The sequence below is a fragment of the Lampetra fluviatilis genome, chromosome 70 (genome assembly GCF_964198595.1).
Source record: "Lampetra fluviatilis chromosome 70, kcLamFluv1.1, whole genome shotgun sequence".
Lineage (NCBI taxonomy): Eukaryota > Metazoa > Chordata > Hyperoartia > Petromyzontiformes > Petromyzontidae > Lampetra > Lampetra fluviatilis.
Genome location: NC_136344.1, coordinates 2,202,853 through 2,229,590, shown reverse-complemented (window position 1 = coordinate 2,229,590; position 26,738 = coordinate 2,202,853). Strand labels below are relative to the sequence as shown.

At 53.9% G+C, this 26,738-nt stretch overlaps 1 protein-coding gene across 1 annotated transcript; it reads right to left on the bottom strand.

Annotated features, from left to right (window-relative positions):
- Positions 1-1,588: 1,588 nt before the first annotated feature.
- On the bottom strand, positions 1,589-26,337 carry LOC144952838 (uncharacterized). Its single transcript, XM_078883307.1, has 9 exons — positions 26,262-26,337; positions 11,131-11,399; positions 9,144-9,339; positions 8,594-8,673; positions 6,408-6,489; positions 4,938-5,018; positions 3,596-4,480; positions 2,177-2,292; positions 1,589-2,003 (listed from the first exon to the last, which is right to left on the bottom strand). The coding sequence occupies exons 1-9, from the start codon at positions 26,335-26,337 to the stop codon at positions 1,755-1,757; spliced, it is 2,034 nt and encodes a 677-aa protein (XP_078739433.1). The 3' UTR covers positions 1,589-1,754.
- Between the last annotated feature and the right edge of the window lie 401 nt (positions 26,338-26,738).

The following is a 26,738-nucleotide window of genomic DNA, read 5'->3' as shown; positions in this document are numbered from 1 at the left end:
TGTTGTCACTGGGTTAGAGGTTAGATCGCGTGAATATAACCGTGTCGTGAAACCCGGCACCACCGGACACAGCCAATCAGTGAGGTTTGTCACGTCAACAGAACGTGGCAATTCGTGACTACTTCAGCCTTCACCGCTTGCGTGTGGGAGCACAAACCCACGACGTCGACAGTTTGAGTCGGAGGTGTTGCTGGCGATTACAACAACCAGCATCATCAGGCGACAGCCAGAGTTGTGGCGAAACACACAGACACACACAGACACACACAGACACACACACAGACACACAGACACACACGGACACACACAGACACACACAGACAAAGATCAAAGATCCCCTGTATAGCCTTAACAGACTGTAGGGGCAAGTGCTGTTAGCGAGCACCTATAAAGGCCGGCACGGCACACGAGGGGGTGGGTGGCCAGCACCACGCCCGGCCGCCTTTGTCTCCCTAGCGGCGATGTTTACACACCGCACCAGGTACTCATTTGAGGCTGAGTCGCCACACACAGACACACACAGACACACACAGACACACCCAGCCACACCCAGAGACACCCAGAGACACACAGACACACCCAGACACACCCAGACACACCCAGACACACCCAGACACACAGACACACCCAGACACACACATACACACACAGACACACACAGACACACCCAGACACACCCAGACACACACAGACACACCCAGAGACATCCAGACACACCCAGACACACACAGACACACCCAGACACACAGACACACCCAGACACACACATACACACACATACACACACAGACACACCCAGACACACAGACACACCCAGACACACACATACACACACAGACACACACAGACACACCCAGACACACCCAGACACACCCAGACACACACAATGCTCTAACCTCCGCCCCGAGTCTGCCTGTCGGGTTGTTGAAGACCTTTGTCGCGAGGTTCAGTGGCATTGCCGTGACTGCACCGGGACTCCCCGATGGGTGAGCCGCTGAGTGGATGGATGAACATCTCCATTTGTGCGGAACGGATCAAATAGAAACAAGGGACATTCTCAACAGTGATTGGAACGCAGAGAGCGCGCAGATTAAACGACTAACAACAGCACAAATGAAACTCCTCCAGCCTCGACTTAAACCCTTATTTTAATTAAGATGCCTCTAACTCCAAAGTGCTACGTGAAATGCCCGTAAATGTTTATATATGAACTCTATATGGCTACATTCTTACGGAAGGCCAGTCACATTGTTGCAATGCACTCAAATGAACGCGCACACAGCATTCGTTTCATTTCCAATGCAGCATCTGAATCAAGCCAGCGCGGTATGGGTGGTCTTTTTCTACTGCCACATCCGAGCCAAGCCAGCGCGGTATGGGTGGTGTTTTTCCACTGCCACATCCGAGCCAAGCCAGCGCGGTATGGGTGGTGTTTTTCCACTGCCACATTCGAGCCAAGCCAGCGCGGTATGGGTGGTGTTTTTCCACTGCCACATCCGAGCCAAGCCAGCGCAGTATGGGTGGTCTTTTTCCACTGCCACATCCGGCCACCCCCACCCCAGCGCCCCCCCCCCCCTCCCCGTCCCAGCGCGACCAATCGGATCGCTCGACAAGGCATCGTCGGTATGCATCGGAGATCGGACGACCACCCGCGAGCCAATGGGATTGTCAGAAAAAAGAGAAGGATGGCCGGTCACGCGGCTGTCTCTAGACCAATCGGATCACGGGGAATAGGTGGCGGGAATTGTGGTGGGTCACACGGCTATCCCTGGGCCAATGGGGTCGTAGAAGAAGCCGTCGCCGCCGAAGGGCGGCTGGGCATGCGTGGGGGGGCCGCCGCCATCGTCGGTGTCGGTGAGGAACTTCATGATGGTGTCCAGGCTGCCGGGGTCGTCGTCCTGGCGACGTCCTGGTGCCGGTGGCGGCGATGACGACGGCGGTGGAGGCTTGGCCAGGACATCCCGGACCCGGCGAAGACTTTCCACAGCCAGCAGTGGCTCAATCTGCAGTGGAGCGGGAGGGAGGAGACGGACGCCGGTGAAGTGGATGGGTGGGTGGGTGGGTGAATGGGTGGGTGGGTGTCTAAGTGAGTGGGTGGGTAAGCTGGTGAGTGGGTGAATGGGTGGGTGAGCAGGTAAGTGTGCGTGTCTCTCTGTCTCTGTGTGTGTCTCCGTACCCGTGCAGTGATGAGCTGTTTGTGAGCTCCGCTGGCAGCGGGCATCTCCCCGAAGCAGAGCAGCACTGCCGTGGGGGGCGCCACGCAGCTGATGCCCTCCACGTAGCGACGCACATCTGTGGGCACACGTGGACAGCTAGTACTACAACTAGCAACTAGTACTATAACTAGTACTACAACTATACTAATTACCATAATTACTACTATGTGGGCACACGTGGGCATCCTTAGTACGACCAACTAGTACTACAACTAGCAACTAGTACTATAACTAGCACTATAACTAGTACGACCAACTAGTACTACAACTATAACTAGTACTACAACTAGTACTACAACTAGTACTAGTACCGTAACTAGTACTACAACTAGCACTATAACTAGTGCTATAACTATACTACAACTAGCACTACAACTAGTACTAGTGGTCATGGAGGTAGTGGTGGCAGTGGTGTTAGTGATGGTAGTAGTTGTGATGGTGGTGGTGGTAGGCAGTGGTGGTATAGTGGTAGTGGTGGTAGTGGTGGAAGTAGTGGTAGGGGTGGTAGTGATGATGGTGGTGGTAGTAGGCAGTGGTGATGGTGGTGGTATAGTGGTAGTGGTGGTAGTGGTGGTAGTGGTAGTGGTGTTAGTGATAGTGGTGATGGTGGTGGTGGTATAGTGGTAGTGGTGGTAGTGGTGGTAGTGGTAGTGGTGTTAGTGGTAGTGGTGATGGTAGTGGTGGTATAGTGGTAGTGGTGGTATAGTGGTAGTGGTGGTATAGTGGTAGTGGTGGTAGTAGTGGTGATGGTTGTGGTGGTGGTGGTAGTGGTGATGGTGGTGGTAGTGGTGGTGTTAGTGGTAGTGGTGGTAGTAGTGGTAGTGGTGGTAGTAGTAGTGATGGTGGTGGTGGTAGGCAGTGGTGATGGTGGTGGTGGTGGTGGTATAGTGGTAGTGGTCGTAGTGGTGGTAGTAGTAGTGGTGATGGTAGTGGTGGTATAGTGGTAGTGGTGGTATAGTGGTAGTGGTGGTGGTGGTAGTGGTGATAGTGGTAGTGGTGATGGTGGTGGTGGTAGCAGTGGTAGGTAGGGGTAGTGGTGGTGGGGGTGGTGGTAGTAGTGGTGACAGTGGTGATGGTGGTGGTGGTGGTGGTAGTGGTGGTAGTAGTAGTAGTGGTGGTGGTAGTGGTAGTGGTGATGGTGGTGGTGGTAGCAGTGGTAGGTAGGGGTAGTGGTGGTGGGGGTGGTGGTAGTAGTGGTGACAGTGGTGATGGTGGTGGTGGTGGTGGTAGTGGTGGTAGTAGTAGTGGTGGTGGTAGTGGTGGTAGTAGTAGTGGTGGTGGTAGTGGTGGTAGTAGTAGTGGTGGTGGTAGTGGTGGCGGTGGTGACGGTGGCGATGTGCACCGAGCAATCTGTCTCTCTCTCTCTGCCGGCGTCTCACCGCGAGCGAACTCCTCCAGGCTGAAGAGCAGCGTCACCTGCCCCCGCTGGAGCTTGCGCCCCGCCGCTAGTGCCGGCCCGGCGTCGGTGAACACCCGGGCCCGGCACAGCCTGCGCACGTACAGCCCCGCACCACCGCCCCCGACACCGACCCCATCGCCGCCGTCGCCGCCCGCAGCGTCCACCGCATTTCTCCTCTCGTCGCTACGAAGGTGGCGCAGGTGGCGGAGGTGGTGGCGTCGTTTTGTGCCGCTGCGGCTGCGGCTGTTGCTGCGGTTGTTGTTGCTGTTGCGGTCGTTGCGATTGTTGTTGTTGTTGTTGTACTGCCGGCGAGTGAGGAAGCAGAGCTCCACTCCGCGCGCCACCGTGGGCAGGAACTCGGCCGCCGCTTGCCGGTGCCGAGCGTCCAGGAACGCCGCTGCGGACGGCAGTGCCACGGTGGTGGGACCGCCACCGCCGCCACCACCACAATCACCGCCGCCGCCAATGCCACCGCCACATTCACCGCCGCCACAATCGCCGCCGCCACAACCACCGCCGGCGTCACCGGCGCAGTCGTCGGACGACGACGGCAACAACAACAGCGGCAGCGGCGAAGGAGACGACGACGACTCGTCCTGGACGGGGCCCGCGGAGTCAGGAGCGGGCCCATCGGCCGTCGCGGGCGTCCAATGGGAGGGCGGCGGCGTCCTGTTGCCGGGCGTCGCCGGGCCCGCGACCCGCCGCGCGTAGCTGTGCGTGCGGGTGACCTCGAGCGCCGCGCTGCCATTGGCCGGCTCGCGGCCGCAGGCCGAGTGGCTGGTGATGAGGCAGCCGCTGCTATTGGTCACCGTGCAGCACAGCAGCTGGCGGCCCCGGTAGCTCACCGTGACGCGGAACGCAGAGGCTGGGGGGGGGGTCACAGTGGTCGTGTGGGTGGGGGTCACAATGGTCGTGTGGGTGGTGTTCACAGTGGTCGTGTGGGTGGTGTTCACAGTGGTCGTGTGGGTGGTGTTCACAGTGGTCGTGTGGGTGGTGTTCACAATGGTCGTGTGGGTGGTGTTCACAGTGGTCGTGTGGGTGGTGTTCACAGTGGTCGTGTGGGTGGTGTCACAGTGGTCGTGTGGGTGGTGTTCACAATGGTCGTGTCGGACACACAGCCATGGAACTCATTGTCTCTGACACGGCCATCGTGAACCCCCTGAGAGAGAGAGACACCCAGACCCAGGGCTCCAACCCAGACCCTCAGTGTCTCTGACACGGCCATCGTGAACCCCCTGAGAGACAGAGAGACACAACCAGACCCAGGGCTCGAACCCAGGTTGGCATCCTTCAACAGATATTGCCCATGAGCCCCCACTCACCTTTGGGGCCCAGCTCCTCCTCTAATTGGTCGATGTTGGCCGGGTCCTCCGCTGATCCGCCGATCATTGGTGGGGAGGCAACTGACGGTGGAGGAACAGACATTAACAGACATTAACATAAATCAACATCAATTATCGTAACGGTTACCATTAGCATAATTTGTGCTGATGCATCCCATGATGTTGTTGTTGTGCGTTATTGATGATGATGATGCTGCTGCTGATGATGATGATGATGCTGATTATGCTGCTGATGATGATGCTGATGATGATGCTGATGATGCTGCTGCTGATGCTGCTGATGATGATGCTGATGATGCTGATGATGCTGATGATGATGCCGCTGCTGCTGATGATGCTGATGATGATGCTGATGATGCTGCTGCTGATGCTGCTGATGATGCTGCTGATGATGCTGATGATGCTGATGATGATGCCGCTGCTGCTGATGATGCTGATGATGATGCTGATGATGCTGCTGATGATGCTGCTGATGATGCTGATGATGATGCTGATGATCCTGATGATGATGCTGATGATGATGCTGATGATGATGCTGATGATGCTGCTGATGATGCTGATGATGCTGCTGATGATGCTGATGATGCTGATGATGATGCCGCTGCTGCTGATGATGCTGATGATGATGCCGCTGCTGCTGATGATGCTGATGATGATGCTGATGATGCTGCTGATGATGCTGATGATCCTGATGATGATGCTGATGCTGATGATGCTGCTGATGATGCCGCTGATGATGCTGATGATCCTGATGATGATGCTGATGATGATGCTGATGATGCTGCTGATGATCCTGATGATGATGCTGATGATGATGCTGATGATGCTGCTGATGATGCTGATGATCCTGATGATGATGCTGATGCTGATGATGCTGCTGATGATGCCGCTGATGATGCTGATGATCCTGATGATGATGCTGCTGATGATGCTGATGATGATGCTGATGATGCTGCTGATGATGCTGATGATGATCCTGATGATGATGCTGATGCTGATGATGCTGCTGATGATGCCGCTGATGATGCTGATGATCCTGATGATGATGCTGATGATGATGCTGATGATGCTGCTGATGATCCTGATGATGATGCTGATGATGATGCTGATGATGCTGCTGATGCTGATGATGCTGCTGATGATGCTGATGATGCTGCTGATGATGCTGATGATCCTGATGATGATGCTGATGCTGATGATGCTGCTGATGATGCTGCTGATGATGCTGATGATCCTGATGATGATGCTGATGATGCTGCTGATGATGCTGCTGATGATGCTGATGATCCTGATGATAATGCTGATGATGATGCTGATGATGCTGCTGATTCTGATGATGCTGATGATGATGCTGATGATGCTGATGATGCTGCTGATGATGCTGCTGATGATCATGCTGCTGCTGCTGATCATGCTGATGATGATGATGCTGATGATGTTGGTGTTCACCATCGTCATTGGTGTCCATGGCATCCGCTTCTATCTTCCGATTGGAAGTCTCTTCCAGTCCCATCAACGCGTACAGAGGTATCTGCATCATCAACATCATCATCAGCAACATCATCATCATGAACATCATCATCAACATCAACATTTCAATATGAACCTCCTGAGAGAGAAAGACACTTAGACCCAGAGCTTGATCCCAGGAAGTCACACAGAGACCCACAGACTCACCACATAGAGACCCACAGACTCACCACACAGAGACCCACAGACTCACCACATAGAGACCCACAGACTCACCACACAGAGACCCACAGACTCACCACACAGAGACCCATAGACTAGCCACACAGAGATCCACAGACTCACCACACAGAGACCCACAGACTCACCACACAGAGACCCACAGACTCACCACACAGAGACCCACAGACTCACCACACAGAAACCCACAGACTCACCACACAGAGTCCCACAGACTCACCACACAGAGACCCACAGACTCACCACACAGAGACCCACAGACTCATCACAGAGAGACCCACAGACTCACCACACAGAGACCCATAGACTAGCCACACAGAGACCCATAGACTAGCCACACAGAGACCCATAGACTCACCACACAGAGACCCACAGACTCACCACACAGAGACCCACAGACTCACCACACAGAGACCCACAGACTCATCACAGAGAGACCCATAGACTCACCACACAGAGACCCACAGACTCACCACACAGAGACCCACAGACTCATCACAGAGAGACCCACAGACTCACCACACAGAGACCCATAGACTAGCCACACAGAGACCCATAGACTAGCCACACAGAGACCCATAGACTCACCACACAGAGACCCACAGACTCACCACACAGAGACCCACAGACTCATCACAGAGAGACCCACAGACTCACCACACAGAGACCCATAGACTAGCCACACAGAGACCCATAGACTAGCCACACAGAGACCCATAGACTCACCACACAGAGACCCACAGACTCACCACACAGAGACCCACAGACTCACCACACAGAGACCCACAGACTCACCACACAGAGACCCACAGACTCATCACAGAGAGACCCATAGACTCATCACACAGAGACCCACAGACTCACCACACAGAGACCCACAGACTCATCACAGAGAGACCCACAGACTCACCACACAGAGACCCATAGACTAGCCACACAGAGACCCATAGACTCACCACACAGAGACCCACAGACTCACCACACAGAGACCCACAGACTCACCACACAGAGACCCACAGACTCACCACACAGAGACCCACAGACTCATCACAGAGAGACCCATAGACTCATCACACAGAGACCCACAGACTCACCACACAGAGACCCACAGACTCACCACACAGAGACCCACAGACTCACCACACAGAGACCCACAGACTCACCACACAGAGACCCACAGACTCATCACAGAGAGACCCACAGACCCACCACACAGAGACCCACAGACTCATCACACAGAGACCCACAGACTCACCACACAGAGACCCACAGACTCACCACACAGAGACCCACAGACTCATCACACAGAGACCCACAGACTCACCACACAGAGACCCACAGACTCATCACAGAGAGACACACAGACTCACCACACAGAGACCCACAGACTCACCACACAGAGACCCACAGACTCATCACACAGAGACCCACAGACTCACCACACAGAGACCCACAGACTCATCACAGAGAGACCCACAGACTCATCACACAGAGACCCACAGACTCACCACACAGAGACCCACAGACTCATCACAGAGAGACCCACAGACTCATCACACAGAGACCCACAGACTCACCACACAGAGACCCACAGACTCATCACAGAGAGACCCACAGACTCACCACACAGAGACGCACAGACTCACCACACAGAGACCCACAGACTCATCACACAGAGACCCACAGACTCACCACACAGAGACCCACAGACTCACCACACAGAGACCCACAGACTCACCACACAGAGACCCACAGACTCACCACACAGATACCCACAGACTCACCACACAGAGACCCACAGACTCATCACAGAGAGACCCACAGACTCACCACACAGAGACCCACAGACTCACCACACAGAGACCCACATGCTGTGTTAAACCGGGTCGCCTCTAGGTCCGCTCAGCCTGAACGAGGTCACTCACACGTGCAGGGCGGGGGTGGCCATTGTCGGTGTCCTCCTCGTGTGAGTCGAGGGAGCCGCAGGGTGAGCTCACCACGGCAGCTGCAGAGAGACAATGGTGGCCGGTGGGTGGGTGGGTGAGTGGGTGAGTGGGTGGGTGGGTGGGTGAGTGAGTGAGTGGGTGGGTGGGTGAGTGAGTGGGTGGGTGGGTGAGTGAGTGAGTGAGTGGGTGGGTGGGTGGGTGAGTGGGTGGGTGGGTGAGTGGGTGGGTGAGTCGGTGGGTGGATGGGTGGGCGGCTGGCTGAGTAAGCAACTGGCTCAGCGACCGACTGACTGTGCGAGCAACTGGCTGACTGAGCGACTGAGCGAACGACTGACTGACTGAGTGACTGACTGAGTGACTGACTGTGCTAGCGACGGAGCGAGCGGCTGGCCGACTCACGCGTGGGGGGTGCGGCGCGCTCGCTGAGCACGCGGTACACTTTGTAGGGGTGGCTGACTGAGTGACTGAGTGAGTGACTGAGTGAGTGACTGAGTGACTGAGTGACTGAGTGACTGAGTGAGTGACTCACGCGTGGGGGGTGGTGCGGCGCGCTGGCTGAGCACGCGGTACACCTTGTAGGGGTGGCTGATGTCGGCCTGGCCCCGGTTGGTCTCCTCCACGAAGTCGCGGCTCTTGTTCATGGCGCAGCGGAGACGCGTCTTCCACCCCGGCGGGTCCGGCTTGTCCACCCCGGCACGGAAACGGCCCTTGTGCTCGGCCCACGCCTAGTGGGGGAGGGGGAGGAGGAGGGTGGAGGGAGAGGAGGTGGAGGAGGAGGAGGAGGAGGTGAAGGAGGTGGAGGGAGGAGAGAGAGGAGGTGGAGGAGGTGGAGGAGGAGGAGGGAGAGGAGGAGGAGGTGGAGGAGGTGAAGGAGGAGGAGGAGGAGGAGGGAGAGGAGCAGGAGGAGGGGGAGGAGGTGGAGGAGGAGAGGAGGGAGAGGAGCGGGAGGAGGTGGAGGAGGGAGGAGGAGGAGGGGGAGGAGGAGGAGGGGGAGGAGGGGGAGGAGGTGGAGGAGGGGGAGGAGGGAGAGGAGCGGGAGGAGGTGGAGGAGGGAGGAGGAGGAGGGGGAGGAGGAGGAGGGGGGAGGAGGGGGAGGAGGTGGAGGAGGAGGGAGGAGGTGGAGGAGGAGGAGGAGGAGGAGGAGGAGGGGGAGGAGGAGGAGGGAGAGGAGCGGGAGGAGGTGGAGGAGGAGGGAGGAGGAGGGGGAGGAGGAGGAGGGGGAGGAGGGGGAGGAGGTGGGAGGAGGTGGAGGAGGAGGAGGAGGAGGGGGAGGAGGGGGAGGAGGTGGAGGAGGGGGAGGAGGGGGAGGAGGTGGAGGAGGAGGAGGTGGAGGAGGGGGAGGAGGAGGAGGAGGAGGAGGGGGAGGAGGTGGAGGAGGGGGAGGAGGGGGAGGAGGAGGGGGGAGGAGGGGGAGGAGGGGGAGGAGGGGGAGGAGGTGGGAGGAGGTGGAGGGAGGAGGAGGAGGAGGGGGAGGAGGGGGAGGAGGTGGAGGAGGGGGAGGAGGGGGAGGAGGTGGAGGAGGAGGAGGAGAGGAGCGGGAGGAGGTGGAGGAGGGAGGAGGAGGAGGGGGGAGGAGGAGGAGGGGGAGGAGGGGGAGGAGGTGGAGGAGGGGGAGGAGGGAGAGGAGCAGCTCATCGTCATCGTCACGTGCAAACGTCGAGCAGCAGCCAAACGCCGTGAACGCGTGAAGGAGTTGATTCTAAACCGTGAGGATGATGATGAGAGAGAGTTGCAGACTCCACATAGACCTCCTGTGTACCAGGCGAGGTAGTCAACATCTCCAATCCACCGTGATGATGATGATGATGAGAGAGACGCAGACTCCACGTAGACCTCCTGTAGACCAGGCGAGGTAGTCAACATCTCCAATCCACCGTGGTGATGATGATGAGAGAGACGCAGACTCCACGTAGACCTCCTGTGTACCAGGCGAGGTAGTCAACATCTCCTAGTCACCGTGATGATGATGAGAGAGAGAGACGCAGACTCCACGTAGACCTCCTGTAGACCAGGCGAGGTAGTCAACATCTCCTAGTCACCGTGGTGATGATGATGCTGCTGAATATGTGACTCCACATAGACCTCCTGTAGCCCAGGCCAGGTATTCAACATCTCCTAGCCACCGTCATGACGATGAGAGAGACGCAGACTCCACATAGACCTCCTGTAGACCAGGCGAGGTAGTCAACATCTCCTAGCCACCGTGATGATGATGGTGATGAGAGACTCCACATAGACCTCCTGTAGACCAGGCGAGGTAGTCAACATCTCCTAGCCACCGTGATGATGATGATGAGAGAGAGACGCAGACTCCACACAGACCTCCTGTATACCAGGTGAGGTAGTCAACATCTCCTAGTCACCGTGATGATGATGCTGCTGCTGTGTATGTGACTCCACATACACAGCAGCAGCAGCAGGCGGCGTCGTCAGGGTCGTGATGGAGCCCAGGCCCCCCACTCTGACCGTGGCCGTGGGCCCCCCCCAAACCGTCCGTGCCCCCCCCGCCCCCTCACCCTGAAGAGGGCCGAGTCTGCGTGCGTGTAGTCGTGCTTGGAGGCGTGCTTCCACGGCAGGCGGAACAGCTGCCGTCCGGCGCCCTCCTCCCAGCGCAGGCCGGGGTAGCGGCCGCCGTCCACCTGCTCCAGCAGCCACGCCTTGAGGCCCTTGCGGCCCTCGCCGCCTCGACAACGAGGTGGACGAGGTGGTGGATGAGGTGGTGGACGAGGTGGTGGAGGTGGAGGAGGTGGACGAGGAGGTGGAGGAGGAGGTGGAGGAGGAGGCCCTCATGGTCACGCGGCGGCCTTCGTCTGTCCGCCTGGGGGGGGGGTGGGGGGGGAGGTTCGCGACGCGGTTGGTGAGCGGTCGACAATGAACTGCTTCAGTACACGGCACGCGGTACGCGGTACGCGGTACGTGGTACACGGTACACGGTACGTGGTACACGGCACGGCACGTGGTACGGCACGTGGTACACGGTACACGGTACGCGGTACACGGCACGTGGTACACGGTACGCGGTACGCGGTACGTGGTACACGGCACGGCACGTGGTACACGGTACGCGGTACGCGGTACGCGGTACGTGGTACACGGCACGGCACGTGGTACGGCACGTGGTACGCGGTACACGGTACGCGGTACGCGGTACGCGGTACACGGCACGGCACGTGGTACGGCACGTGGTACGCGGTACACGGTACGCGGTACGCGGTACGTGGTACACGGCACGGCACGTGGTACGGCACGTGGTACGCGGTACACGGTACGCGGTACGCGGTACACGGCACGTGGTACACGGTACGCGGTACGCGGTACGTGGTACACGGCACGGCACGTGGTACGGCACGTGGTACGCGGTACACGGTACGCGGTACGCGGTACACGGTACGGTACGACCTAGGGGAGGCCCAGGAGCGGTTGAAGTAATCGTCACCGGTGGTGGCCGTGAGCGGGAATCGAACTCGGGTCGCCGGCTTCGTAGCGCTGACCGCTACCTGCTACACTACAACCACTACACTACCTGCTACACTACACTACTACACTACAACCACTACACTACTACACTACAACCACTACACTACTACACTACACTACTACACTACAACCACTACACTACTACACTACACTACTACACTACCTGCTACACTACAACCACTACACTACTACACTACCCACTACAACCACTACACTACTACACTACCCGCTACACTACAACCACTACACTACTACACTACCTGCTACACTACAACCACTACACTACTACACTACAACCACTACACTACTACACTACCCACTACACTACTACGCTACCCACTACAACCACTACACTACTACACTACCTGCTACACTACAACCACTACACTACTACACTACCTGCTACACTACAACCACTACACTACTACACTACCCACTACAACCACTACACTACTACACTACCTGCTACACTACAACCACTACACTACTACACTACCTGCTACACTACAACCACTACACTACTACACTACCCACTACAACCACTACACTACTACGCTACCCACTACACTACAACCACTACACTACTACACTACCCACTATACTACAACCACTACACTACTACACTACCCACTACACTACAACCACTACACTACTACACTACCCACTACACTACAACCACTACACTACTACACTACCTGCTACACTACAACCACTACACTACTACACTACCCACTACACTACAACCACTACACTACTACACTACCCACTACAACCACTACACTACTACACTACCCGCTACACTACAACCACTACACTACTACACTACCTGCTACACTACAACCACTACACTACTACACTACAACCACTACACTACTACACTACCCACTACACTACTACGCTACCCACTACAACCACTACACTACTACACTACCTGCTACACTACAACCACTACACTACTACACTACCTGCTACACTACAACCACTACACTACTACACTACCCACTACAACCACTACACTACTACACTACCTGCTACACTACAACCACTACACTACTACACTACCTGCTACACTACAACCACTACACTACTACACTACCCACTACAACCACTACACTACTACGCTACCCACTACACTACAACCACTACACTACTACACTACCCACTATACTACAACCACTACACTACTACACTACCCACTACACTACAACCACTACACTACTACACTACCCACTACACTACAACCACTACACTACTACACTACCTGCTACACTACAACCACTACACTACTACACTACCCACTACACTACAACCACTACACTACTACACTACCCACTACAACCACTACACTACTACACTACCCGCTACACTACAACCACTACACTACTACACTACCTGCTACACTACAACCACTACACTACTACACTACAACCACTACACTACTACACTACCCACTACACTACTACGCTACCCACTACAACCACTACACTACTACACTACCTGCTACACTACAACCACTACACTACTACACTACCTGCTACACTACAACCACTACACTACTACACTACCCACTACAACCACTACACTACTACACTACCTGCTACACTACAACCACTACACTACTACACTACCTGCTACACTACAACCACTACACTACTACACTACCCACTACAACCACTACACTACTACGCTACCCACTACACTACAACCACTACACTACTACACTACCCACTATACTACAACCACTACACTACTACACTACCCACTACACTACAACCACTACACTACTACACTACCCACTACACTACAACCACTACACTACTACACTACCTGCTACACTACAACCACTACACTACTACACTACCCACTACACTACAACCACTACACTACTACACTACCCACTACAACCACTACACTACTACACTACCCGCTACACTACAACCACTACACTACTACACTACCCACTACACTACAACCACTACACTACTACACTACCTGCTACACTACAACCACTACACTACTACACTACCCGCTACACTACAACCACTACACTACTACACTACCCACTACACTACAACCACTACACTACTACACTACCCACTACAACCACTACACTACTACGCTACCCACTACACTACACTACTACACTACCTGCTACACTACAACCACTACACTACTACACTACCCACTACAACCACTACACTACTACGCTACCCACTACACTACAACCACTACACTACTACACTACCCACTACAACCACTACACTACTACGCTACCCACTACACTACACTACTACACTACCTGCTACACTACAACCACTACACTACTACACTACCCACTACAACCACTACACTACTACACTACCCACTACACTACACTACTACACTACCTGCTACACTACAACGCGTCACGCTTCCACACGCACGGGTCACGTGACAGATGTGACGTCACGGCTCACTTGCCGTGCAAAAAAAATCGATACATTATTGAGCTCCCCCCCCAAAAAAAATACAAAAGTCTTTGTTTTCATCATGTTTGCATGGTGTACAGTCTGGAAAGTACCCACGTGTCAAATTTCAAGTTTGTCGCATGTCGGGAAGTCCACTAAACATTGAGAACAGACGCACGTGCTCACAACTTTGCCTTCTATCTATAGGAGGAGAAGAAGCTGATGGTGATGATATCATGGGACCCCCTTTGCCAGTACCAACATCTACTAATAGGGGTTTTCCCCCATTTTTTCTGGCAACAAAACTGACACCTTTTGCAAGGAATCATGCTGACTACACTAACCACAACGCTTGCAGTCAAATGCGAACAAAAAATGCTCACCCCGAGCCCTCATTACTCTGGTAGCGCGTTGTCTTTGAACTGTGTACGCCTTTTGGCGTCATCTGGTCGAACACCGTATGAGACTAGGCTCTAAAGAAAGCTGTCTCTGGTGTGGACCAATCAGTTTCAGAGACAATGCATACATTATCAGAGTATTGCTTTTTGTTTGCATTTGACTGCAAGCATTGTGGTTAATGTAGTAAGCATGATTCCTTGCAAAAGGTCAGTTTTTTTGCCAGAAAAAAGGGGGAAAACCCCTATTAGTAAGCTGATGATCTTGTTGGTTCTTTCGGTAAAGTCACGTAGAAGGGAAGTAATAAAATAAAAATAAAAAAATTCTCACGACGTTTCGGCCACAACGCAAGCAGCCGTCCTCAGGTGAAGACCAGGTCTGTCGGGGAGACAGCGTCTGACTCGGCTGCTTGCGTTGTGGCCGAAACGTCGTGAGAATTATTTTATTATGTTTTATTTTTATTATTGTATTACTTCCCTTCTACGTGACTTTACCGAAAGAACCAAGAAGGTGAATCCCTGCAGTCACGAAAGCTTTACATCGAAATTTAAGCTGATGATGATGATGAAGATGAGTTCAGTGCGCTCGTGAGCGCCTCCGCTGGTCGTTGGGTGAATGTGTCGCTCATTCACTTTCCAAGTAACTTTCCCGATGGTTGGTTGATTGATTGGCAATCGCAAATCGGCCCGTTTTCAACCAAGAACGTCGTTCCCACTAGACCGTGACGTCGCACTCACATCGCATTCTCGTCTTCCACTCGCTAACACATTTGGAAGTAATGAAATGGAGAGACGGGGGGAGGGACAGCGCGAGACATGGATCGTGCCGACCTACAGCAGACGAGCAACGCCTTCTGCTGTGGTAGGGACCTCCTGTAGACCAGGCGAGGTAGTCAACATCTCCTAGCCACCGTGATGATGATGATGAGAGTCTCCACACAGACCTCCTGTAGACCTGGCGAGGTAGTCAACATCTCCTAGCCACCGTGATGATGATGATGAGAGTCTCCACACAGACCTCCTGTAGACCAGGCGAGGTAGTCAACATCTCCTAGCCACCGTGATGATGATGATGAGAGTCTCCACACAGACCTCCTGTAGACCTGGCGAGGTAGTCAACATCTCCTAGCCACCGTGATGATGATGATGAGAGTCTCCACACAGACCTCCTGTAGACCAGGCGAGGTAGTCAACATCTCCTAGCCACCGTGATGATGATGATGAGAGACTCCACACAGACCTCCTGTAGACCTGGCGAGGTAGTCAACATCTCCTAGTCACCGTGATGATGATGATGAGAGACTCCACATAGACCTCCTGTAGACCAGGCGAGGTAGTCAACATCTCCTAGCCACCGTGATGATGATGATGAGAGACTCCACATAGACCTCCTGTAGACCTGGCGAGGTAGTCAACATCTCCTAGCCACCGTGATGATGATGATGAGAGTCTCCACACAGACCTCCTGTAGACCTGGCGAGATAGTCAACATCTCCTAGCCATCGTGATGATGATGAGAGAGATGCAGACTCCACACAGACCTCCTGTAGACCAGGCGAGGTAGTCAACATCTCCTAGCCACCGTGATGATGATGATGAGAGTCTCCACACAGACCTCCTGTAGACCTGGCGAGGTAGTCAACATCTCCTAGCCACCGTGATGATGATGATGAGAGTCTCCACACAGACCTCCTGTAGACCAGGCGAGGTAGTCAACATCTCCTAGCCACCGTGATGATGATGATGAGAGTCTCCACACAGACCTCCTGTAGACCTGGCGAGGTAGTCAACATCTCCTAGCCACCGTGATGATGATGATGAGAGTCTCCACACAGACCTCCTGTAGACCAGGCGAGGTAGTCAACATCTCCTAGCCACCGTGATGATGATGATGAGAGACTCCACACAGACCTCCTGTAGACCTGGCGAGGTAGTCAACATCTCCTAGTCACCGTGATGATGATGATGAGAGACTCCACATAGACCTCCTGTAGACCAGGCGAGGTAGTCAACATCTCCTAGCCACCGTGATGATGATGATGAGAGACTCCACATAGACCTCCTGTAGACCTGGCGAGGTAGTCAACATCTCCTAGCCACCGTGATGATGATGATGAGAGTCTCCACACAGACCTCCTGTAGACCTGGCGAGATAGTCAACATCTCCTAGCCATCGTGATGATGATGAGAGAGATGCAGACTCCACACAGACCTCCTGTAGACCAGGCGAGGTAGTCAACATCTCCTAGCCACCGTGATGATGATGATGAGAGTCTCCACACAGACCTCCTGTAGACCAGGCGAGGTAGTCAACATCTCCTAGCCACCGTGATGATGATGATGAGAGACTCCACACAGACCTCCTGTAGACCTGGCGAGGTAGTCAACATCTCCTAGTCACCGTGATGATGATGATGAGAGACTCCACATAGACCTCCTGTAGACCTGGCGAGGTAGTCAACATCTCCTAGCCACCGTGATGATGATGATGATGAGAGACTCCACATAGACCTCCTGTAGACCTGGCGAGGTAGTCAACATCTCCTAGCCACCGTGATGATGATGATGAGAGTCTCCACACAGACCTCCTGTAGACCTGGCGAGATAGTCAACATCTCCTAGCCATCGTGATGATGATGAGAGAGATGCAGACTCCACATAGACCTCCTGTAGACCAGGCGAGGTAGTCAACATCTCCTAGCCACCGTGATGATGATGATGAGAGAGATGCAGACTCCACATAGACCTCCTGTAGACCAAGCGAGGTAGTCAACATCTCCTAGCCATCGTGATGATGATGAGAGAGACGCAGACTCCACATAGACCTCCTGTAGACCAGGCGAGGTAGTCAACATCTCCTAGTCACCGTGATGATGATGATGATGAGAGAGACGCAGACTCCACGTAGACCTGTAGACCAGGCGAGGTAGTCAACATCTCCTAGTCACCGTGGCACCTGCTGGGTCTGCCCCGTGACCTCCTGCCAGCGGGCGTTCGACACTTCACGTGGCCTCAAGGTGCACATGGCCTGACACAAGCGTCGTGGTGATGTCACCGCCACTTAGTGGCGAATGGCGGTTGTTGTTGTTGTGTAGGTGTGTGTGTAGGTGTGTGTAGGTGTGTGTGTAGGTGTGTGTGTGTATGTGTGTGTAGGTGTGTGTGTGTAGGTGTGTGTGTGTAGGTGTGTGTGTGTAGGTGTGTGTGTGTGTAGGTGTGTGTGTGTAGGCGTGTGTGTAGGTGTGTGTAGGTGTGTGTGTGTATGTAGGTGTGTGGTGTGTGTAGGTGTGTGTAGGTGTGTGTAGGTGTGTGTGTGTGTGTAGGTGTGTATGTGTGTGTAGGTGTATGTGTGTAGGCGTGTGTGTGTAGGTGTGTGTGTGTAGGTGTGTGTGTGTATGTTGGTGTGTGGTGTGTGTAGGTGTGTGTGTGTAGGTGTGTGTGTGTGTGTAGGTGTGTATGTGTAGGTGTATGTGTGGTGTGTACGGCATCGTACCTCTGAGTGCAGTGGAGATTCTCTGGAGCTCTCGCCTCGCTCGCCTCGTGCGTGCAGTGCTGGGCAGAGTGAGAGTGCGTGTGTTTATAGCGCGTGTGTGTGTGTAGTGTGTGTTTATAGTGTGTAGAGAGTGTGTGGGTGTGTGGGTGGGGTGTGGGGGGTAGCTCCCTCCCTCTCTCCCTCCCTCCCTCTCTCCCTCTCTCCCCGTGAGTCTGTGTGTGTGTGACTCTGTGTATCTGTGTGTGTGTCTGTGTCTCTGTGTGTGTCTGTGTGTGTGTGACACTGTGTGTGGCACTGTGTGTCTGTGTGTCTCTGTCTGTGTGTGTGTCACAATGTCTCTGTGTGTGTGTCACTCTGTCTGTGTGTGTGTATCTGTGTGTGTGTCTCTGTGTGTGTGACACACTGTCTGTCTCTGTGTGTGACACTGTGTGTGACACTGTCTGTGTGTGTCTGTGTGTATGTCACTCTGTGTGTGTCTCTGTGTGTGACACACTGTGTGACACACTGTCTCTGTGTGTCTGTGTGTCACTGTCTGTGTGTGTGTCACTGTGTCTCTGTGTGTGTGTCTCTGTGTGTGACACACTGTGTGTGTGTGTCTCTGTGTGTGTCTGTGTGACACTGTCTGTCTGTGTGTGTCTCTCTGTGTGTGACACACTGTGTGTGTGTGTCTGTGTGTATGTCACTGTGTGTGATACACTGTATGTGTGTGTCTGTGTGTATGTCACTCTGTGTGTGTCTGTGTGACACTGTCTGTCTGTGTGTGTCTCTCTGTGTGTGACACACTGTGTGTGTGTCTGTGTGTATGTCACTCTGTGTGTGATACACTGTATGTGTGTGTCTGTGTGTATGTCACTTTGTGTGTGTCTGTGTGACACTGTCTGTCTGTGTGTGTCTCTCTGTGTGTGACACACTGTGTGTGACACACTGTGTGTGTCTGTGTGACACTCTGTCTGTGTGTGTCTCTGTGTGTGACACACTGTGTGTGTGTGTCTGTGTGTGTCACTGTGTGTGTGACTGTGTGTGTGTGTCTCTGTGTGTGTCACTCTGTGTGTGTCTCTACCCCCTCTCCCACCCTCTCTGAGTTGGCGTCAGTTTTTCAACGGAACGATTCTCAGAAACCACGTGACCACAACCGAGAAGCCACCCCCCTCATTATGCAAGCCCCGTCAACCCGTTAGACTAGCCCCGCCCACTGGTTAGATAATGCCACCACTAATTATATTATTAACACACCACTCAACACATCTGTCAATCACCTAAACACTCACTCAGCCACTCAGCCACTCACCCACTCACTCAGCCACTCAGCCACTCACCCACTCACTCAGCCACTCACTCATCTACTCACTCAGCCACTCACTCACTCAGCCACTCACTCACTCACGCAGCCACTCACTCATTCACCCACTCACTCATGCAGCCACTCACTCACTCACCCACTCACTCATGCAGTCACTCACTCAGCCACTCAAACACTCACTCAGCCACTCAGACACTCACTCACCCACCCACTCACTCACTCACCCACTCACTCACTCAGCCACTCACTCACTCACCCACTCACTTACTCAGCCACTCACTCATGCAGCCACTCACTCACTCAGCCACTCACTCACCTACTCACTCATGCAGCCACTCACTCACTCGCTCACTCAGCCACTCACCTACCCACTTATTCATGCAGCCACTCACTCACCCACTCAGACAGTTACTCAGCCACTCACTCACCCACTCACTCACTCAGCCACTCACTCACTCACTCAGCCACTCACTCAGCCACTCACCCACTCACTCACTCAGCCACTCACTCAGCCACTCACTCAGCCACTCACTCTCTCAGCCACTCACTCAAACACTCACCCACTCACTCAGCCACTCACTCACCCACTCATTCACTCACCCACTCACTCTGTGTGTGTATCTCTGTGTGTATCTGTGTGTGTTTCTGTGTATCTGTGTGTGTGTATCTGGGTGTGCGTATCTGTGTGTGTATCTGTGTCTGTGTGTGTGTCTGTGTGTGTGTCTGTGTGTGTGTGTATCTGTGTGTGTGTATATGTGTGTGTATCTGTGTGTGTTTCTGTGTGTGTATCTGTGTGTGTGTATCTGGGTGTGTGTGTGTATCTGCGTGTGTATCTCTGTGTGTATGTCTATGTGTGTGTGTATCTGTGGGTGTGTATCTGTGTGTGTTTCTGTGTATCTGTGTGTGTGTATCTGGGTGTGCGTATCTGTGTGTGTATCTGTGTCTGTGTGTGTGTCTGTGTGTGTGTGTATCCGTGTGTGTGTATCTGTGTGTGTATCTGTTTGTGTGTATCTGTGTGTGTGTATCTGTGTGTGTGTGTATCTGTGTGTGTGTATGTGTATCTGTGTGTGTGTCTGTGTGTGTGTGTATCCGTGTGTGTGTATCTGTGTGTGTATCTGTTTGTGTGTATCTGTGTGTGTGTATCTGTGTGTGTGTGTATCTGTGTGTGTGTATGTGTATCTGTGTGTATATATTCACGCTTGCATGATCGTGGGAACGCTGCAGGTATGAGCAGCACAAACCGGACTTGCACATTGTAGAGAGGAAGCTGTGCGTGTCTGTGTCTGTGTGTGCGTGTCTGTGTGTCTGTGTGTGTGTGTATCTGTGTGTGTGTCTGTGTGTCTGTGTGTCTGTGTGTCTGTGTCTGTGTGTGTGTGTGTCTGTGTGTGTGTGTGTCTGTGTGTCTGTGTGTGTGTCTGTGTGTGTGTGTCTGTGTGTCTGTGTGTGTGTCTGTGTGTGTGCGTGTCTGTGTGTTAGTCTGTGTGTGTGTCTGTGTGTCTGTGTGTGTATCTGTGTGTGTGTCTGTGTGTGTGTGTGTCTGTGTGTGTGTCTGTGTCTGGCTTTGTGGGTCACGGAGCCCGCATGCCCAGCCACGGCATGCCCCAAACTGGAGAAGAGATGGAGTGATGGGCGAGTGAGTGGGTGAGTGAGTTGGTGAGTGGGTGGGTGACACGGGCTAGAGAAGAGATGGAGTGATGTGGTACAGGAGGACGTGGAGCTGAGTGGACTTGCCGATGACTGGTCCCAGCGGTGTCAAGATCGGCCTCTGTGGAGGAGGCTCGTGAAGGACGCTACTGGGCAGTTGGAGGCAGTCGCCCTCCAACAACAACGGAGGGCGGAGGAGCGACGCTCACAACAACGAGCGGAGGGCCGGATGGCTAAAGCACAGCAAGTTGGCACAGAAGGGGGCACAGGTGGTGCATCAGCCAGTCATCTCAATCAGTCAACTTGTGGCATCTGGATCTGTCCCGTGACCTCTTCCTGCACCTAGCCTGGCACAGCAGTCAACCCACGGCACCTGCTGGGTCTGTCCCGTGACCTCCTCCTCCTGCACCTAGCCTGGTACAGCAGTCAACCCACGGCACCTGCTGGGTCTGTCCCGTGACCTCCTCCTGTACCTAGCCTGGCACAGCAGTCAACCCATGGCACCCGCTGGGTCTGTCCCGTGACCTTTTCCTGCACCTAGCCTGGCACAGCAGTCAACCCATGGCACCTGCTGGGTCTGTCCCGTGACCTCCTGCACCTAGCCTGGCACAGCAGTCAACCCATGGCACCTGCTGGGTCTGTCCCGTGACCTCCTGCACCTAGCTTGGCACAGCAGTCAACCCACGGCACCTGCTGGGTCAGCCCCGTGACCTCCTCCTGCACCTAGCCTGGCACAGCAGTCAACCCACGGCACCTGCTGGGTCTGCCCCGGGACCTCCTCCTGCACCTAGCCTGGCACAGCAGTCAACCCACGGCACCTGCTGGGTCTGTCCCGTGACCTCTTCCTGCACCTAGCCTGGCACAGCAGTCATCCCACGGCACCTGCTGGGTCTGTTCCGTGACCTCCTCCTCCTGCACCTAGCCTGGCACAGCAGTCAACCCACGGCACCTGCTGGGTCTGTCCCGTGACCTCCTCCTGCACCTAGCCTGGCACAGCAGTACAACTCATGGCACCTGCTGGGTCTGCCCCGTGACCTCCTCCTCCTGCACCTAGCCTGGCACAGCAGTCAACCCATGGCACCTGCTGGGTCTGTCCCGTGACCTCTTCCTGCACCTAGCCTGGCACAGCAGTCAACCCATGGCACCTGCTGGGTCTGTCCCGTGACCTCTTCCTGCACCTAGCCTGGCACAGCAGTCAACCCACGGCACCTGCTGTGTCTGTCCCGTGACCTCCTCCTGCACCTAGCCTGGCACAGCAGTACAACTCATGGCACCTGCTGGGTCTGCCCCGTGACCTCCTGTACTCGCTAGCAGCACTTGCCCCTACAGTCCGTTGGAGGCTACACGGGGGACCTTTGTCTGCGTGTCTAAAGGTGGCGCTGCTCCTCGCTACTGACAGCACATATCTGCGTGCCCCCAACAGAGGCAAAGGTCCCCCGTGTAGCCTCTAACGGGCTGTAGGGGCAAGTGCTGTTAGCGAGTAGGGGTGGGTGGCCAGAACCACGCCCGGCCGCCTTTGTCTCCCCAGTGCCGGCGATGTTTACATCGGGTCGGCAGGTTCGTAGCGCAGCGTAGCGCTAACCACTACACCACCGCTCCCCACACACACACAGACACACACACACACTCACACATTCCCCAACACACACACACCAAACACACACACACACCAACCCCAACATACACACACACCAACACACACACAGACACACACAGATACACACCCCAACACACACACCAAACACACACACACACCCCAACACACACACACCAAACACAACACACAGACACACACCCAAACACACACACACCAACCCCAACACACACACTCACCAAACACACACACAACCCCAACACACACACAGACCAAACACACAAACACCAACATACACCCACACCAAATACACACACACCAAACACACACACACACCAACAGAAACTCCAACACCCACACTGACAAACACACCCCCTTAAACCAACACGTCTTCCCTGTAAACACACACACACGACACACACACCGACACACAGACGACACACACACCGACACACAAGTATTTGGGAAATCCCCTAGAATTCTGGCATCCCTCGCATACCCCACCCACCCACACACCCACACACTCTCTCACACACACAGACAAAGGTCTCCTGTATAGCGTGAGCAGACTGTTGGGGCAAGTGCTGTTAGCACCGATACACACACAGACACACACTGACACACACACACAGACACACACTGACACACAGACACACACAGACACACACACACTGACACACACACACACACACTGACACACACACAGACACACACACACTGACACACACACACAGACACACACACAGACACACACACACTGACACACACACACTGACACACACACACAGACACACACTGACACACAGACACACACAGACACACACACACACACTGACACACACAGACACACACTGACACACACAGACACACACTGACATACACACACAGACACAGACACACACACAGACACACACTGACACACACAGACTGACACACACAGACACACTGACACACACACACAGACACACACTGACACACACACAGACACACACTGACACACACACACACTGACACACACACAGACACACACTGACACACACAGACTGACACACACACACTGACACACACCGTCCCATGCTCCCAGCCCACTCGCCCCACTCAGGTCTGGCGCTGTCATCGTCGCCAGCGCAGGGAAAGTCCCGGAGTTTCCCAAAAGCCGCAGAGCACAACACACATCACCATCATCACCATCACCACCATCATCACCATCACCACCATCATCATCATCATCACCATCATCATCACCATCATCACCATCACCACCATCATCATCATCACCATCATCATCTTCACCATCACCACCATCATCATCATCACCATCATCATCACCATCATCACCATCACCACCATCACCATCATCACCATCACCACCATCATCATCACCATCATCATCATCACCATCACCACCATCATCATCATCACCATCATCATCACCATCATCACCATCACCACCATCATCATCATCATCACCATCATCATCATCATCACCATCATCACCACCATCATCATCACCATCATCATCATCACCATCATCACCATCACCACCATAATCACCATCATCATCACCATCATCATCACCACCACCATCATTATCACCATCATCATCACCATCATCATCATCATCACCATCATCATCATCACCACCATCATCACCATCATCATCACCACCATCATCACCATCACCACCATCATCATCACCACCACCACCATCATCATCACCATCATAATCACCACCATCATCATCACCATCATCATCATCACCATCATCATCACCATCATCATCACCATCATCACCACCATCACCACCATCATCATCATCACCACCATCATCACCATCACCACCATCATCACCATCATCACCACCATCATCATCACCATCATAATCACCACCATCATCATCATCACCATCATCATCATCACCATCATCATCACCATCATCATCATCACCACCATCATCACCATCATCACCATCATCATCACCATCATCATCACCATCATCACCACCATCACCACCATCACCATCATCACCACCACCATCATCATCACCATCATCATCACCATCATCACCATCATATTCACCACCATCACCACCATCATGACCATCATCATCACCACCACCATCATCACCATCATCACCACCATCACCACCATCATTACTACCATCACCACCACCACCATCACCACCATCACCACGCCTCCTCCTCCCCCTCTCCCCCCACATTCCTGCCCCTGCTCAGTGAACGGAGAGGGGTTTTGTTATCCATTTATGGCTGAGCCGACCCTCACGAAGTCCACACCACGCACAGTGTGAGCGTGAAATCAACTCCGCGCAGCAAACGGAGAATGCATCGTGACCACCACATGGATCTCCCTGCACCAGTGGATAGACCCTGGTGGTGGTGGTGGTGATGGTGGTGATGGTGGTGGTGATGGTGGTGATGGTGCTGATGGTGGTGATGGTGGTGGTGATGGTGGTGATGGTGCTGATGGTGGTGGTGGTGATGGTGGTGATGGTGATGATGATGGTGGTGATGGTGGTGGTGATGATGATGGTGGTGGTGGTGATGGTGGTGATGGTGGTGATGATGGTGGTGGTGGTGATAGTGGTGATGGTGGTGGTGATGGTGGTGGTGGTGGTGATGGTTATGGTGGTGGTGATACACTACACTATACACTACACTATACACTACACTATACACTACACTACACACTACACTATACACTACACTACACACTAAACTAAACACTACACACTACACTATACACTACACTACACACTACACTATACTACACACTACACTACACTATACACTACACTATACACTACACACTACACTATACACTACACAATACACACTACACTATACACTAGACAATACACTATACACTACACTACACACTACACTACACACTACACTACACACTACACTACACGAGTGCTGTACTGGTATCGAATCCGCAGTACGCTCTGTCCACGTGACGAGCGCTGCGTGACCACGTGACCTGCCCGTGTCGGGTGGTGGAGGGTGGCGCGTATTGACGACACAACCTTCTCCACTTCCACGACATCTCAAACACGACGACGACGCCTCCAGCGGAGATTCGAAGCGTTGGTGACTGCAACGTTTTCTGTTTCTTTTCTCATTCGTTTGTCCCTGCTGACGGTTGCTTTTATCGCCACCGAAACGTCGTCCTCTGTTCGTATTTAATTTAATTTCTTCCCACAGCGAGCGGACGTGGCCTGCAGCGGCCCCTGGTGGCAGCTGCCACCCCCCGCACCACCACTCCCCTCGCTCGTACAGGCCACGCGGGGCCTCCATGGGGGTCTCGGAGGCGACGTTTCGGGGTCGGGGTCCAACCCAGGGTGGTTAACCATCGTCACCTTGCAGGCAATGGTCAAACACGTCCACTGCTGGATGATGGAGACGCTGACGATGGCTTCATTTTGGTGATATCGAAAGCGTTTGTTTGATTTGGCCATGTTTGTTTGTTGTAGTACGGAGTTAGGTCTATGTGGGTGTCTATGGGTCTCTGTGGGTGTCTCTGTGGGTGTCTGTGGGTGTCTATGGGTGTCTATGGGTCTCTGTGGGTGTCTCTGTATGGGTCTCTGTGGGTGTCTATGGATCTCTGTGGGTGTCTCTGTATGGGTCTCTGTGGGTCTCTGTGGGTGTCTCTGTATGGGTCTCTGTGGGTGTCTGTGGATCTCTGTGGGTGTCTGTGGGTCTCTGTGAGTGTCTATGGGTCTCTGTGGGTGTCTCTGTATGGGTCTCTGTGGGT

Excerpts from the sequence above, each read along its gene's own strand:
- LOC144952838 (XM_078883307.1), bottom strand. The coding sequence starts at position 26,337 with ATGGTTAACCACCCTGGGTTGGACCCCGACCCCGAAACGTCGCCTCCG. Across the intron at positions 4,481-4,937 it reads GGAGGAGCTGGGCCCCAAAG|CCTCTGCGTTCCGCGTCACG; the intron begins GTGAGTGGGGGC and ends CCCCCCCCCCAG. Across the intron at positions 2,293-3,595 it reads CCTGGAGGAGTTCGCTCGCG|ATGTGCGTCGCTACGTGGAG; the intron begins GTGAGACGCCGG and ends GTGTGCCCACAG.